Here is an 18,541-nt window from a genome sequence, read left to right as displayed (position 1 = left end):
CGCAGTACATAGTACAGACAACCGCAAATAGATGAGAAAGAGATACATGGATTTATAGACACATTGGATCCAAGAAAGTTTACTTTGGGTACATAGGATTATGAGTATGATATGTGAATGTAGGGACACGTTAGATCCAAGAAAGTTTATTTCATGTACATAAGAATATGAGATGTGGACGTAGGGACACATTGGACCCAGTAAAGTCGACTCTAAATACGTAGGAACAAGATAGAAAGACTTATCTAAAGACTCGAATCGGACGAACCAGGGACCAATAAAATCGAATAGCATCAAGGTAGGATGAAGAAATTGAAATTGGTCGATCTCAGGACGAACAGAACCTTGGTTCAAGGAATTCAAAACAACCTTGGACCCAAACATTCGTATGGGACCAACTCGAGACCTAGAGACTCGAATCAGACTAGTCCAGTACCAAGAAAATGCATTGAATCAATTCATTCTCCAGGAACGCGATCCAGTCCCAAAGGTCTCGGAAATCTCGAAGGTCTCCAGGGCCCCAAAGATCTTAAGGTGGTTTGGAGGATTTGAGAGATGTTAAACGTTTCATTATGTTGGTCTATTCGGAAGTGTAGCATTATTAAAGTCTTAGGGGTTTCAGTGTCTTGAATGTCTTTTGGGTCTTAGGTGTCTAAAGTTCTCTGGGCAGGTCCCTGGGCCTCATTTTGAGTCTAAAACTTTGAACTAACCCAATACAATTCAGATTAATTCTTTGAAGAATTTTGATTCTGCATTAATCTAATTTGAATATCACGTTCTTGGATTGGTAATTTCCAAGTTTTTTGAACCAGGATTATTCTTATTTATATGTCCATACACTGCCTTTTTACAAGAATCCTACAAATACGTACATCCCGATATCGTCTTCTTACAAACGTGATGCAAGCTGTTTGGCTGACACGTATCCATATTCGTAAGACTAAGGACAGTATAACAAAAGTAAAGACCATACTCTTGAATCTTTCGCCATTTGTATCAGCATCCTTCCATCCCCAGAACAGTTGCATTTTCTATTACAGACCTGTACGCATTATTTCGCATACTCATTAGTATTTCGTATACGTCCAAGAACAGGAATTTCGTTCGAAAAATTTTTATTCCTTCCGTGTCCCGTCTCGTAAAGTGCTTTCATATGTTGAAATGTCACTGCAAAGGGCGTCGTTCGGACGCTAAACCTACTAAACACCTCGTCCTTTCAGCCGCGATAACCCTCTCCCTGCAAAACAAACGAACGAAAAAAGAACGAGGATCTGTTTTATTGTCTACTTTGCTCTTCTGGCTCGAGGCGTACCTGGCGCGGCGCGAAGCTTACCGTCTCTGTTCGGCTCGGTTCGGGCGTTTGTCAATGCGAAGTCCTCGCACGGACACAATACACGCAGCTGAAAGTGCATTCTTTGGCCAGAGGGCTCGAACCGGCTCTCGAATTATCTTGCCCCGGGGGAAAGGAAGAAAGAGAAGCCAAAACCTATGTTATTGACCCCGCCTTCGTCGTCTCCTTTCGTCTAACTCTCTCTCGTCCCGTCCGTTTTCTTCGGACGTCTTTTCATCCTGGATCTTTTTTTCTCTTCTCTTCTCTTTCGCGCCAAACGGACTGGGACCACGGCAGAATTTTCGTTCGGTTGGTAACCGTTTCGCGGGTTATTCCCGTAATTTGCGATCGGATCTCTTCGTTTTCGATTTTTACACGCCTTCGAAAATTTAACGGGCCGACACGTCGCTGAAAAAAATGGCTGTTTATACGGAAGCCCGAGGAACGTTTACGTTAAACGAGGCGCGCTCGAGCTAATGTTCGAATGGTTTCCAGGAAAGAAGGTCCTCGGAGAAATTTCCTGCGAGGGCAACATGGCGGATCTTCAATTTATTCCTAGGCTTCGAAGAAGCGTTCACCGTGCATTTGTTGCATGCAGAAAAGATACTTTCGCTATTTCCTGTTCCCAGCTAATTTATTAGCCTATGGCTAAAGCGGTCAACAACTCGTAAAGCGAATTATTTTCTGTTTAAATCGAGAATTGAACGTTACTCTACTATACTACTGCTTTGTGGTGAAGTTATGTGATAAAATGTCTGAATTCCAATTTTGAAGGTGGATTTTTCGATTAATTTTCTATGCGATTTCGTCGAAAGTTCTATGGTAGTATTTACACAATTGTCATTAACATTTTAGAAAGAAGGAGGAGGAGACTCGTGAAAGATATACCTATATAACTGACAACGCTGCCGCGTGATGTGCATGGTCCATGCAACTATCTAATGATTCGACGCGGTATTATCAGATCTGTTCGCGTCTGAAAATAATTGTAAATTAGTTTCGCGGTATCTGATCGAATCGCTCGTCATCTCCGCCCGCTTTTGTGGGAGCGAACCTCTCGAAACCCGAAAGCGTATTAAGTGAAAGCAGAATGCACCGTCTCCCCCGGTAACAGCTCGTAAATTTACGCACCGGGGAAACGGTTCGAAAGAAAACTCGGGACATGTGAAAGTGTACGATTTAAGATGATCCCGGCCGTGGAACGAACTCCGTTCACAGAGAGAGGCCCTTGTATTCGGTTCTATTATATTCCCAGCCATTCACGGCGTAATGTGGTCTAACGAAGGTACCGTTTCTCCTACGAGCATAATACGGGTCGAAAATAATTAACGGATTGCTAACGAGAATCTGTGCGCATCCAACGTAGAAGTTTTTTTTCATATAATATTTATTGCTGCAACTTCATTTGTAATTTCTTTACCAAATATTTCCTTATGTTCAATAAGAAGTATTTAATTAGAAAAATTCATGATTTGTCGACGTTTCAGAAGAAAATGTATGGTGTCATTAGCTTAGTAATGGTAATATTGGCCATGTTATTGCAAGAGAACAGTGGCATATATGTATACAATATTAACTGGAGTTTTATTCCTGGGAATCTTTATAGTTCCTTCTTTAAGATGAAATTAACCAAATTTCTGACATAAATTTTGTGATTAATCCCGTAAAGGAAGTTCCATTTGCAAATCACTAATTCGTCTGGGAGAATAAATGAGCTTCCTTAATAATTGCCTAAAGAATACTAAGATTAGATTTACTTCCTTATGTGTAATTAATTGGTACAGTCGGATAAGAGGGTGAAAAATGCCCATAGACCGAATGGGACTTGTGATGGACTATTCGATAACTGACCAAGAAAAAACAATGTGTATCAATTTTCAATTTTCTATTTCGACCAGGAAGATATTAACAGGGAAAATTTCGATTATCAGTTTTCCTCCATTTTCCCTATTTAATGGTAAGCACAGATTCTGATAAAAATGACAGTTGGTAGTTACCGCAGCTCGTGCTATAGAATTTTTTTGATTTTCTGATTCCAAATCCAAGTTGTAAAAAATTAGAAACGATAATAGATGATAAAGAATGCCGATTTCTCGTTAAAGTTTCAAAGCGACTAGATTAAACATAATTACAGTAACAACATTTTATCATAAGTGCACTCCCATTCATAAGTATTAGAACATTTGTCGAAAAAAAGTGAACGTAACAAAACATTACGAGCTTGTTAAAAGAAGTCTGAAATAAATATTGTCTCAGGGATTGTAAAGCTCGATGGCTAATATTAACAATAATACAGAGTAATAAATGTAACCTAACATATATAATTTTTATGAAACGTCGCATTTTTTTCATACAGTTCAGGTGTTCTAGTACTTATGAACGAAAGTGTACCTATTATCCTAAACTTTTTCTAGATTTTTTGGTAAGGTGCACCGTCCTAGTTGCAAAAATCAAAAACCGATTTTCTCGACGTTTTTTCCTTGAAAAGATAGCTTACACTCTGAATTCTTATATTTCCTCTACCAAATAAGTATATTTCTACATTCATCAGAACTAAAAGAAATCAAGTCCTTAAATTCGTGATCGAACTCCATTTAAACTTCCCTTAGAGATAATCGATCACAAAAATTATTTTTACTTACATTCAATTACTCGGAATTCTAATCCAAAAAATAGGTTCTAAAACTGTCAATCTTTCCGTTAATTAGCCCATAAATATACCGATGCTGTGCCGACGGTACAGCACAAGATCGTCCGGAACGCAAGTAGTTTCGCGACCAAAAAGAACAAAAAGAATCAAACGTTCCACGTGCAACAAAGTAACACAATACACGATCTACGGTGAAACCGCATTTACGTACTCAATAAAACAGCACCGTATTGGACACGAGACGGCTGTGTTCAGAGTGTCTCGATACGTAACGGCCTGATATATTTCATCCCGTTACCCCAAAAATGCGCGTCGCTTCACAGTCGATACTATTCCGCCCTCGTTCACTGCGGTTCGCATACTCGCGTTGCCCCGATGGGTGTGTACTATCGGAATGCGTTGAAACATTGCGGCCACGAGGCGGTCGGATTAAATCTTGATACATTGCCGCTATCCACGCGTAAAATTCGCCTGCGCGCGCAAACGCTCGTATAAGAACGAACCGAACGCACGTGCACACACACACACACACAGGCGTGCGCGTCTCTTTCTCGTACACACTGGGGAACGTGGACGTTTCGTGGTGGAAAAAAAATTATTGATTTATCGACGGGGCGAACGATTGCCGATACTGTACATTCTATCGTAGCGAATTACTAAGTGGCCACTTGTCCGCCACGGTCCCTTGTACATGAATTATTCTATTCCGTGACCGGGCGTGCGTCCACGCTGGCTAATTGTTGCTTTCTCCGTCGACGAGTAAAGTCACTCGTTAGCCGGTTACATCGATCGTGATCCGTACCAGCGTTTGTTCCCCTTTTCCCTAGTTCGCCCCCTACCATATCCACGGTGTCCCGCGTGAAATTCGCCAGGCGAAACACGGCTGTCGATGGTTATCCAACCCGTGGTGGGCCACGTCGACTTTCGTTTATGTAACCGCCGGTTTTCGTGATGTCACCGCGCATATTTCCACCTATGCTCTATGCGTCCGTGTGTATATCTGGACGAGAATGGCTGATTACGTCATATCGTTAACGTCGGATGGGTGTGTTCCCCGGGTATATTTTTTCTGTCGCCGGCGAGGAATGTCGGCGATGATGACGCGATGGTAACGCAGTTATTCGAAACTCTGTAATTAGACAAGGAATTTGATCGTGTTTTGTTATATGTGAATTGGTTTTATGTTTGTTGACAGCGAACGGTTACGACTGACGGTGGAAATATAAAATGAACGTGGTAAACAGAAACTTTGTCGAAGACTATGAAAATTGTATCTGTACAATTCATTATTGAGGCTTTTACAGACTCTTGATGAGATTTTCATAATTTCTTTAGTTTATTCTTAACCGTACAGATATCCTCAGTATGGAATACACTGCGTGGCATAACTATAAAACCACCCTGAAGTTTCCAAATATTATGTATTCTAGTTAAAATAAAACAGAACCACTTTTTTCTAGGGAATATAATCTATGCGTTCCTGGATAAACGTTATTTCTTAAAACGTTTTCAGATTATGGCACATTGGTTCGTTTTTATTTCAACGATAATACGTAAGAATTGAAAATTGTAGGGTGGTTGAATAATTATCCCACAGAGTGCATAAATGTGCGTTCGTATGACGTGTATAAACATTAACCGTCCAGTTGTCACGAATAACGCGTTTGCTGATGTTATTCTACAGCATCGGTTATAAGTACCCTGCGTATGTTTATGCAAATATTAGTATTCATGGATTAATTTACAGGTACTAGAATGGGAAGGAAATTTTTTTACTGTATTAAGACGAGTATTAGGTTCAAAATGGAATAAACATGGCATTAGAATATATTAAAATTGTTAATGTAGTGAGTCACAGCCAATCGGGTATGCTATGAATGCATAAACATCCTCAGTCTGGTCATGAGTCAGTCGTAAACAATGCAATAATTGCTCACGAAACTACTGTACATAAATATGTAATATACTCCAGACCGTGAAACAGCCTGATTACAGGTACAGCAGTAAATGTATTATTAATAAAATATATATTTCACAAATCCTTTCGTTCAAAACATCTCTTTATCAGACCACATTTACACCCTTGATCCCACGTTTTATCGGATCCCCAGTAGCTGTCCATCTATTTTGAAACACCCAGTACGGTCAAAGAATAATCTGATTATCCGTTCATAAATTCCGTTTAACCGTCGTATATTATCCGCCTGGAATTTCGCCGATCCATGGTCAAGCATGCGAGAGCGGCGCGCAGCGGTTGCACGTCAATGGAGAGGAATAACAGATTTCGTGAGGTATCAAATGTTGCGTGCCGGCGTAGCGATTGTGAATCATAGTAATTACACCTGGTTGCCGTGACTCCGGTTCTAGTCGGAAATCAGAGAACATCCCTGGAGGGAGGGGAATGGATATGACCAGCCGCAATTCACCCGGTCTAAAACTTCGAATCCCGAGACGTTCTAAAACCGAGAGGACACTTCTCACTCTGGGGCTTGTGGTTTCATTGAACCGTTCGTTAATCAGAGCCACGCGGTGTATTGATTACGTAAAGCCTTGAAGCCCGGTGTAAACCTGTACCCGTAACAAAGACTATAATTAGCGGAATTCCTTTCGTGGCCAGTCACGAGCTCCTCAAAGAAATGGATCGAGGTTGCTTCACAACCATAAGAAACGCACGATTCAATATCTCTCGGGTGTCTCGGTGCTAGAAACTGCGCTTCATTCGAACACGAAGCTGAAAGGGAAGCTAATATCCATATTAACCGAATTCACTCGGGGCGACCAAAGAAACGATATTGTAAATTCGTGAACTGAACACACGGCATTTGACGGTGTTGATGGTACAAAGGAGAGGATCAGTCTCCGAATGTCCCGACGGTTAATAGGCTATATAGACTGGCTGGAAATGAGAGGGGGATGGGGATAGTGAAGAAGCACGCGGGCGACCGAGGATCAAAAAAGGAGCAACCTGGCGAAACACAAGGACGCGAGGTATACCTTACCATGTCGTGTTCTCATAATCGATTAGCCGTCCACGGATGGAGAAGGAATCCTTTTCTGTAACCCAACGCGCGTCTTCGGGATCCTTCTCTTCCCGCGTGCGGCCGTTGAAGCATTTAGGACTGTGGTGGCCTTGCGCACGCCTACGTCCAAGAGACCTTTGTCTCGGGCCTGGTGAGTGCCTCTATGCTCGTCGCGGCATCTCCGACTAGCTGGCGGTATATATATATATATATATATATATATATATATATATATATCATATATGTATATGTATATACACACGCGTGTACAGTAATACCTTATCCGTTCGCGACGCGGAGCGTAGCGGAGAGCCCAGCCGCATGAAATTGAAAGTTAGCGTGGGTCGATAGCTACCGCCCAGACCGGTCCCAAGTTTACTTGAGCATTAACTTACCGATTCGACCGGGAAAATATCACCGAGCTGGGCCGTTATGGGCCCCGACACCCGATGATGGCCAGCCGGCCGCAACCGGCGAGGCCAGAAACGTCGGAATATGTGTTCCTCGTGATCGCGTGTAGGCGACCCGAGATTGTCTCCGCGGACTCTATAACGCCGCGCTCGTAATTAATTGAATAATTTATGGCGGCGTGGGGTAGGACGAAGGACGAGCAGCCCGGGCCCATGGAATGCCACGCTTTTAAGGGCACGGGGCAATTAACCGTGTACAATTAAAGCTGGCAGACTAATTAGCCGTGTATGTTAATATTAATTACCACGCGGAACAATTTTTCTTTGTATCTTCCCTGTGATCCGTAAGATTGATATTTACTTTGTCAATACGATCGGGCGTCCTTTGAAGATTGAATACGTGCGGGGAGCGAAGGAAACGATCACAGTGCCGCGTATGGTTCCTAATATGGCAAACTGGACTTCTGCCAAAACTGTAATATTTGTGGCTGCAATCCATGATGTAATGGCATCTTGGAATAAATTTATGTTTTTCTTTGTATCTTGCTATGTCTATGTTTTGTGTACAATTTTTACATAAAAGTGAATGGCGCTACCTTTGGACTCCAGATGACCTTTAGTCCGAATTGTAAATTAACGTATTTTTCAAGTTTTGTACACGTGGCTACCGAAAATTGTTATTTTTGTATTGCTCAGAAGTAGGTATGAACTTTCAATGTCATCGTATCATCTTCAATTTATAACTTCACACGTTAGAAAAGTATCTGACCTAATTTTTCCAGTAAACTACATACATGATGTATAAAAGTGTACGATACTGGGGTCCTTCATCTATATCTTGCTGCATGAATATCGATCTGACAATTAAATTGTACATTGATGTCTCTAGATACAAGTAATCGATTCTCTCATGCATGTTTTGGGTAGAATAGGTACCGGTTACATATTGAGTTGTAACGCGTGAAATGCTCCTTTCTGTAAATTGAAATGTCGCGAGTTGGAACATTCCACCTGGGAGTACTTCGTTAACTCCGCAAATATTGGTTTCAACAGAAATTGGTTTCATCCCTGGGTTGCGAACTCGCTTTCGGCGTTCCAAATAGAAAGAAATCGATTCGAGCGACAAACGCTGTAAATGCTATTCAAACGCGTTCGCTGTTTGTCTAATTAAAATTAGTCACAGTAATATCGTGGTATTATCGCTGAAGAGTTACAGCAATTATATTTAATCGTCAATATACGTACAGCGTTGAAACCGATTATTTACACATATGTATACGTATATACAGTAACAAATTGCAATGCAATGATTTCTATAGGAGTGTTACACATTTTTACTTACTTTTAATGATTTCACTTGTCACTCTGTTTCGGGCTCGAAATTTAATATTGACTGTAATTTCTATCGCGAATTAAAATGTCGCATTTACATTTCTGTGATGGGCAATAATTATTTATGAGCATCGTTATTTCAATAATGAGAAAGTTAATTAACCAAAATGTGGTCACCGATGAGATCCAAAGAATTCAATCTCGTTTTTTTTTTCTATTCCGGCACAGGTCACCGGTCAATTATTGGACACCGAGTTCCAGCCAACGGTCACGGCAACATGCAAAGCCGGCCACATGACGATACGGGTGAATCTGAATCAGAGTTTCGTCGGCGCCGTTCACGCCAGGGATTTTCGAACGCCGCAATGCATGGCGCCCGGAAACGGCACGAATCATGCGACCCTCGCTATTAATCTTTTAGCTCCCAAAGGATCGCCCGATTACTGCGGTGTCCTGGTAAATAATGTAAGTGCCTCAGCCACGTTTCTGATTAAAATTCATGTACGATCACTTGCGAAACAGCAATTAAAGTTTAATTTCACTCACACGGAGATTTATTCTCCACTTTTGAACTTGGAGCATCTCAATGTCTCATGAACTCTATAACTTGTAACGAAAGGTCCTCCGGAAAGTTGGTATCGTTTTGGAACGTAAGATTACGGTTCACAATTTTTATTGTCTATCTTATTTTTATTAATAAACACAATATCCACTTTTTGTTACGATTTCATATATTTTAAAAAATATTTAGCGTATAAACGATATTTCCTTTCTTCGGTAAAAATGGTAGGTAGCAGAGACATTGCTGCCTGAAATGGTACGAATTTTTCGGACGACGTAATACGAGTAGCTTTCACGATTTGAAGCCGTTACCGAATCTTCAAGAATAAAGAATGGAATTCAGTATCTGATTTTCAAATTGTTTAGATACAAATTATATTCACCTTAAAATATCATAAAAGTCTCTTCGGTCTCGGAAGCACCGAGTTCCGTTCTGAACACATCAAGGACAAATTTCCCCCGTAATCTCCTTGTAATTCTTGCAGGACAACGAGGAGCGTTCCATCCCCATCGCGGTGCGGATACATAAGACCCTGGAGCTGGCGGACGATAAATTTTACGTTATTACGTGCGGAAAGGCCGGATTCAAAAATGCGAAGTACGCAGTAACGTTTATTAATATTGGCTCGTATCTCGTCGAATCACGACACCGTTGGCCGGTGGCTACCGACGCCTCTGAGAATATAATTTTCGCACGCGTGTTACGATCGTGTGTTCTCTCTATTGCAGGAATGAAACTTCGTTAGTGTCGTTGCGCCTTTTGGACGGTGGCTACAAAGTGCAGGAGGCTATTTATGGTCACAACTATACTTTGCGTGCGGAGATCTCGCGACCAGATGGTTCGTATCCGTGTCTCTCACTTCCATTTTCACCCCTTTACATTTAATTGGAATTAACGAGGTCCGCGTGAACACACGTATACGCTACCCCGATGCTCCTCTACGCATACCGTTGATGTGCACTCTGATCGATGGTTTTTTCTTTCTTTTCTTTCTTCGCAGGAATGTACGGAATTAAGGTGAAAACGTGCTTCGCCTTCAATAAGCGGAACAACAGCGTGCAGCTGATCGACGACAAAGGGTACGTTCGACCGTTCATCTCATTTGACTCGTGAATTCTTTGCCATAATCTGTCGAAGTATAAGTGTATAATTCGCTTTAGTTCGGTCGGTTGATTAGAATTTTCCAAGTTTATTAAATAGTAGTCTAGAGTGTACAGGATGTCTCGCCCTTTAATTTAATATTCGTACTGAATTTTCCATTGAAGATTGAATCCTAAATGTTTGGAGGCTGTGGACCTTGTATCTCAAGTCGAAGGAGACAGTATTTATAGACATCAATGATGCAAATTTTATACAATTTTATATAATAGTTTAGATTTGCATGTATTAATTCGAGAATCAATCTAAATGTCATTACTGTTGCAATATGTTAAGTTGATCCTGTTTGATTTAAGAGGACCAGATAGATCGACGTTATTCTGTAACTGATCAGTTATTCGAAGGCCTACAGGTTCCTTCACGTTAATTAAAGAATATCTAGAATCATTTTAATTAAATTATTCTTTTCGTATGAAGTTAAACGTACTTATTTGTCGGTGAATATTGTGTTAAATTAACTTCCTCTATCAGCAATACGAGGAGTAAATGTCGGATTAATCCTGACTTATACCAAATATTTTTAAAATTCTATATATTATTTTGTAATATTTCTGATACACTATATTTCTAGAATATAATTATTTGTCCTTTGTTATATTCATAAACATTCAGCAAATCCCTACTCTGTCATTTCCTACGATGGGTCAAAGGTGACCTGGTGTCGACTGTGCTACAGTTTCAGAATAAAATTAAATATTTATATATAATTCGAAATAGAAAATAATATTAATTGAAAAACTGGAATATTAACCTAAACAAACTAAAAATGTGAAATTCAATATTACTAAACACGTCCCCGAATCAAGTTTATTATTCACAAATACAACATAACACTTTTACAAATTTCCACCATGATACCTGATTCTCCTTCGGCATCGAACAGAGACACCCTGTACAACTCCGATGACATGATTAATTCACCGCGCCGCGAAACGCGAAAAGATCGCGGTTCCGTAACCCAGTTACGTAAACTTAACGCGTTCCCGTACACAAAAGGTGTCCCGTGAAGGCTCGGGTCATGACGAAATTCATATACGATCGGAACACCGGCCTGGCGGATGCGACATTGTTCTCGATGTTCCGGTTTCCTGACAGCCCGCAAGTGCACTTTCAATGCGACATCGCCGTTTGCAGAGGTAAACTGATCCCGCTGACTGATTCCCCCTGATTACGGTGCTGCCCGCCGAATCTGGGTCACAGCGTGCCGTTCAACTCTAGACCCGGGGGGGAAGATGGGAGGAGGGGGAGGGAGGGATTAACATATTCCCATTCGGAAGCGGTAGTATATCCCACTGATATCAGATGCGTTACGGCGTTCCTGCCGTGGTTCGTCGCGTCATTACGCGATCACCGAGTATCATTTTATTTTACTACATGGAATAGGGGAGATTCTAACGCTTGCACCCAGGTCGAGTGTCGAACGGTAAATTAACCGGCACCGGTGAGATAACAGGTGAAAACGCAAAACGTTAATCTTCTATCCTCCAGGAAGCTGCGGTATCCCTATTTGCGAAGGCGATAACGAGGAAGAAATAAAGGGAGCGTCTTTAATTAATGGGCAAAGCGTGAGCGGCGAGGAAGGAGTGCTTCTTGCCGGCACGAGTGTGTTCGTTCTTGACCCTGGTCAAACGCCATGTAAATATTCCAACGGAGCCGATTTTCATAGTACACACGTATACACATCCAAACATGTATACATGTAAACACATACACACACACAGAGGACAGACACATCGTTTCCTTACTTATACATTCCGTAACGATACCACCGGTGTACTAAAATATACCCTCCGAACTTTTCCAGGGGGCCGATTAATTAATTAGCCTCTGCTCCCGATGAACCTTTTGTTCTCGGAAATAAACTCCTAATGGGTTCCAATGTCGATATATCTTGTTTAATAGCTGTACAAACTCTGTACGAGGACGGCACAGTCCACCCATTATGGCTGCTATGGCTGGCCGTAGCTCTTGGCATTCTGTTCCTCATCATGCTCATTATCAACATATTCCTCTGCTCCGCGATGACCTGCAGTTGCACCAGGACCGACATCATCGAGAAAGAACCATCGATCATCGAAGATTACGATCCCTATCGTAGCTGGCACGGTTCCCAATATGGCTCGAGGTTTGATTCCGCTGTTTTTCCTCTTATTTTTTTTCCCTTTATAGATTCATTTGTACCCATGGTAACAGGTGACGGGCACATTAAATTTTCTTTAAATATTACTCATTGTACACTCGGCGAGAATATTTTTGAATACTATGGTTCGAAGGTGCGATCAATTTTTCATTCGAAGCCGATAAAATTATTCGTCAATGGTGATTATGAAAGTGCTGTATATCGAAAGACCAAACAAAATTGTGTTTCTCTCTTATTTTCCATTACATCCATTTATATTTCAATATTATGAAAGAATTTTTTAAACGAGCAATGCATACTTTCATTATCACCGACTCACCTGTCAATCCACGAAGAATTTCTCGTTTTATTCATATGCTTCTATTCAGATCGTATTCGTATTAGGTATGATACTCGAAATATATTTTATTGATTTTTCAATGAATGTTCATGAATGTTTGTCATGGAAAATATTATCTGGTAACTAAATGAAATATAGCGAGTAATTACCAATAATGGAATCTTCATTACGACTAATTTACTGTTTCTTATAAGGTACTCCTTAAATGGGAAGCAAGGATACGCTTCTGGAGGATCGACGATGAACTCGACGAGGTCGATATCGACGAACAGCGATCACTACGCCATAGTTCACTCCAGACCAGGAAGCAGATACTCTGGACCCGGTCAGAAGCATCATCACCATCACAGAGGGCCGCCGTCGAACATTGGTTCCCATTATTCCGGCAAATAATATCCTTCGTAGCTACTTAACCGGAAAACACGGAGCGAACAATTATTTTCGATTGAACGTATCAAGCAATAATTCTTCGTTTTTAACAACCGAAATCGCATGTAACGGGTATTCAGATTCTATGTGAATCGTCACTCACGCCGTTCGAACGCAAACTATCCATCAATAACGAGATAAAGAACGTTAAGTGGACCGTTGACTCGAGAAGCTGCGACATAATACAATCGTATTCTTCGAGGAAAGTTTGAATGACATTGTTTCGAGACGCGTTAAGGATTGATCCTCGTAACTTTATGTGTCCTTAATAGTTACTACTAATATATTACGTACACAGAAAGGTTAAACAATTCCTGCCTTACAGAGTATTTTTGTACTAATGGTCAAGTATCAATTACAGTTATGGTTTTACTTCTTGTGAAACAAGACTCCATGTGTCGCGAGTTTCAGATGAACGAACAATCGAATTCGATGAAAATTATTGTCATGATATCGATATATTTCGTATATCGACGTATTATGAGTCGTAATTTGTGGCCGTCTGTATTCGTGTATTTTCGCTCGTGAGAAGGTACTTCTCTGCTGGATCGTATATGTATCATATGTTAGTCATAAATATAGGTATACTTTAGTATTTTACAATTCTGAGCAATGTCGTGCTTAATTCAGCGGAATAAGACGAACGCTTTTGTACATAAATTCATTGATCGGTATTTCATCCTTTGTGACTAGCGACACGTTGAAACGTACGTTCTCGCGCTTCAATCATCAAAATTAGCATAGTTTTGTACCATCCAGTTAGGTGTTAACGTCGACACAATAAAAAAAGGCATATTGTTATTTTGTATAAAATCTTGCGACGTTTAGTGACAGGAACAGGGAAATAGATAATTGACTTCGTTCCGTTCTTGACGCGGTGTATCTTTAACTCTCTGATAGCTCAATGGAACATTCCACGTTCAACGAGTCTCAATTACATGCAACAAGTACATTAAAAGTTTAAGAAAAACTTTCGAAATTGTTTATTCTGTCCTGTACCCGACAGTTTCATGAAAGTATACTAATTACCAGTAATTTCGTATTGATTAGTGTACTTTCGTTATTTCTACATTTTGTTCTTCTAAGAAAATATCAAGCAATTAGTTATTAAATTCCGGAATAACTGAAATTTTGACAGCGTTTAACGTATTAAAAGTGTGTATTAAACAAAGTAATATGTGATACTAAATACACTTCGTTTTTGTTCATCATTTGTTTCATTAGAATAATGTGTATGTCGCGTGACTTCAGGAAAAAAACTCGTTTCGAAATAATTATAAAAGTGTAATGCTGTACAATTAAATCCCTCTGCATTCGTGGTTTGAAATTACGAGTAAAGTCACACGACCCTGGCCGTATATGCAACATTCATGAATACGTCTTGTCACGTAAGGAGACAAGCATGTCGTACTGTCTATCATACTAAATACATTGCCAAGGCCGAATTATGAATGGAAGCTACAATATAACTGCGTGCAATTAACACTTTGTATAGTGTATCAAGGTGTCCTTGCCCAAATTTAGTCGTGTTTACCGAATATAATTAAACCTTTGTGGAAGAATACTACCATGTTATCGTTATTAGTTTTTTATTCTTCAATGTTGAACATTGCTACTGCTACGACAGACAATAATAATTTCATCTCTTCGTTACTAATATTTGTTCGAATACACAATCCCATTTCAGATGGGAAATCTTCTATTCGTGAGAAATTATTACTATGCCGTCACTTTGTAAATTCATAATGGATTAAATAGAGATTAATATTTTAAAATGACGGTACATGTATTTGAATAAAATTAAGTTACTTTCAACGATTCGAAGAGAAATCTAAAGATTTGTATTTAGATCGTCTGTCATCCTTAGTCGTATTCGATTTCACGAGAAATAGGAAATTGTTACTTATAAACCTTGAATGCTGATGGACAATTTCAAAATATAGGTTAGGGTGTTTCAAGATGAAATACATGATTCATCCTTTCACTTGTATATCGTTAATCACTTGGAGTAGATCCTACATCCGGATTAAATGTTTTGTATTGCTTTGGCTTAATTGAGCGCATCCAAACACCGTTAGGTTTGCAAGTTCATTTACCAGAGGATTCGTTAACATAAACGGTAACAGTATTCTAGTTTCTAAAATGGTCTTCGTCCTCGGTTTTTAGGAAAGTTGGGTCAATGTCTCTTTACATTGAACGATCAAGAAAACCAATTACAGCAGATTACGCGCTGTTAAAGTTGGTCTTCATAAAATAGCTAATCACAAACTTAATTTCTTAATAAACATTTAATAATTTAATTTACGTCGTTTCAATCTGAAATTAACTTTAAGGAAAAGCAACTTACTAAAAGTGTCTTATAATGCTACAATAGACAGAGTGTAAAAATATATTCCCGATCTCATAATAAAATTATAGTCGAGTTTTTAAAAACAAATTTATTATTAAATGTACATCTTTATCTGATAACGGAGTATACGCGAATTACTCGCTTAAATACTACCTGTACAAAAAACACGAAAACTCATCTTTATGTGCACCATAACTGTCGGAACGCTTGTGCGTTTCATCGCATAAATAAGGATAAAGGATTTCGACAATCTAACTCCAGAAACAAACACCTTGATCGTGTTTAAACAAAATGTTTTATGTTCACTTAACAATGAAGTGTGACACAATCCAGTGATAAATGGTTCAACGTTAAATTCCTAATTAACCTTGACAATAGATCATTCTCACGATTAACTTTTATAATATACACATTAAAAAGTACGCCTGTACATCGTTACCAAAAGTGAGCAAATAAATTAAAGAGAAAAAGAAAATTTACAATAATGTTACTTGTAATGAATGAATGTTAATACACCGTTGAAGTACTGACGATTAATCTCTGACTTTTTCCCATTACAACAAAAACAATGCCATTTTCGTGTAAATGAACAGTTTCGTCACACGTCTGACCAATGACAGACACATTCCACTTCGACCCGATAAGTGTTCTCATTCAAGACACATCTAGACTGTTCCTTGAAGCAAATTCACAATCTGAACCACGAAAATAATCATCGAAACCTCTGTCATTGGTAATTCCAAAGAGGACGCTCTTGGTTGCCAATGGAAATTTCCGGGGAAATAAATTACAGGCGGATTCGGAGGTGAACCTCGCGACTCCAGAAACACACACTCTCGTCCGTGACACAAGCTCGCTAGAACGTCGAACAATGACCCACCTGTTACGGTCGAAATCATTGCTCGTTAGCCCGGTTTCCGGTGGCTGCAGACAACCACCGCGATTAAGTATTTCGTGTTTTAAATCGGTATTCGTCGAGCGTGCTCGACGAAACACGTGCAAGAGGTGGTTTATCTACAAAACGCGGTATTCGTGACGAGGCGCACGTGTTCTCACCTGGCCACCGTCACGAGCGCCGCACGGTCTAAAAGCGTTAATTGTATGTCTGCGAGTAAACCGTAAGATGTGTATTCTCCATCCGCGATAAAGAGACTGGAGGCACCATGAATAAGAAACGTACAGCTACATACGCGCGCGACGATGAACCGTGCCACGCACGTGTCGCGACTCAATTTCGTTCTAGGAAACGATGCAACGATACCTCGATACGGGAAAATCGTGGTTCCGCGTGTACACGTAAGGGTAGAACGATCGCTCGAGCGTCGATCAAACGCTTACGTTGATCACACGATCGAAAATGATAATTACTTCCCGATGATAAACCGAGCGTCGTTCTCCAACGATTGATCGCGGTTACGGCGCGAAAGAGAGACTGGGAAATTTCGCGGTGAGCAAATAAATAGTTTATAAAATGAATTATCGCGAATCGATCTGACGAAACGATCCCGACGGCTCGGACCCGTTTCGTGAGGGCGAGTGCAAGTAATATTTTTTTTCTTCTTTCTTTTCGTTCGTCTCGCGAACCGCGCGTCGGGAGAACCTCTTTGACGCCCTTACCCCCGTCTTCCTTCGACACTAATATCTACGTGTATATATATATGCATATTTTTTCTGCTTTTTCTCCCTTTCCTGCCTTCCGACGTATTAGGTAACCCGGCTAACTTTACTCTAATTGATCTACCTCTTGTAAGAGAAATGGGACCAAGAAAAAAAGAAACGAACAATCAAAACACACCGGCTGACGAAGGACAAGAACGACAAGCCGAGTGTGCTCTCTCCGTGTCACGAGGCACGAATTTCCTTTTCTAACTAAGAGGCCACTTTAGGAACCTGGTTGCGATCCAACGAAGCGTTTCGCGCTCGTGCATATCTCCCCTCGCTCACTGGGGGAGCGAGAGTGGGAGCAACCGAGCGCGATCATCTGGATCGAACGGATCGAGTTTCCTTAAACAGCGTTCCCCTAATGATCGCCGATCGACCGCGCTATCGCGGTGGAAAAGGGGTCTATCCGGCGTTATTGTGTACCCGGTGCGGACACTTTTTCCCCTTCTACATTAAACCCCCGCAAGAAAAAAAAAAAAAAAAGAAAACGAAAACAACAATACTACCACGCGTTAAATTGGTCTCGATTAAATGTAAACGGACTATTTTCTACATTATTTACAGATCTACACGACACACTGGCCTGGACGCTTTACGGCTGTTCGGTCGTCGACGTTGTTCCTTGGGACGTCGATTGTCTTTTCTCGGGCCAGGTCCCAGACAAGACCAACAGTTTGGGGTTGGTGATTACGGATTGACGTGCAAGGAGTAAAACGTCCAAAAACCAGAATAAATATCGAGCGTTACCAACGTAGAGTCGTTATCGTCGTGGGAACGATCGCTATCGCGGCACCATAAGTGAATATCGGCTGACCGATTGAATTCTTTCTACCCCACCTCCCTTGCTAGTTCTTCTATCCGTTGTTCACCACACATTTTTCGGGGACCACAATCTCTGTCTCTCCCTCCCTTTCTCTTTGTCTTTCTCCCTCCCTCCCTCTCTCTCTCTCTCTCTCTCTCTCTCTCTCTCTCTCTCTCGCTCGCTCGGACTCTTTCACTCGCGTGAAACACTCTTCGACGAACGACCCGACGAGAGCAAGATATTTACGATGAATGGATTCGCGCTACAGCATACTGACTAATTTACAGGAAATACGCTAAGAATATCGTGTATGCTTTGGACCGCCTTCTCGATTTCCGAGCTCGTTCCTGGATCGA

The 18,541-nt window shown here is 40.7% G+C and overlaps 1 protein-coding gene across 1 annotated transcript in view; it reads left to right on the top strand.

Moving 5' to 3' along the window:
* LOC107190331 overlaps positions 1 to 13,502 on the top strand; it is a 28,489-nt gene extending 14,987 nt beyond the window's left edge. The window contains exons 2-9 of the mRNA XM_015579122.1: positions 8,971 to 9,207; positions 9,789 to 9,901; positions 10,033 to 10,142; positions 10,305 to 10,383; positions 11,459 to 11,598; positions 11,951 to 12,097; positions 12,365 to 12,587; positions 13,137 to 13,502. Coding sequence (XP_015434608.1) covers positions 8,971 to 9,207; positions 9,789 to 9,901; positions 10,033 to 10,142; positions 10,305 to 10,383; positions 11,459 to 11,598; positions 11,951 to 12,097; positions 12,365 to 12,587; positions 13,137 to 13,335 — 1,248 coding nt within the window. The 3' untranslated portion in view covers positions 13,336 to 13,502. The remainder of the gene's footprint in view (positions 1 to 8,970; positions 9,208 to 9,788; positions 9,902 to 10,032; positions 10,143 to 10,304; positions 10,384 to 11,458; positions 11,599 to 11,950; positions 12,098 to 12,364; positions 12,588 to 13,136) is intronic.
* The last annotated feature ends 5,039 nt before the right edge of the window (positions 13,503 to 18,541 follow it).

This window comes from Dufourea novaeangliae, unplaced genomic scaffold (genome assembly GCF_001272555.1).
Source record: "Dufourea novaeangliae isolate 0120121106 unplaced genomic scaffold, ASM127255v1 scaffold177, whole genome shotgun sequence".
Classification (NCBI taxonomy): Eukaryota; Metazoa; Arthropoda; class Insecta; order Hymenoptera; family Halictidae; genus Dufourea; species Dufourea novaeangliae.
The sequence above is the reverse complement of the archived record's forward strand: the minus strand, read 5'-3'. Positions and strand labels throughout refer to the sequence as shown.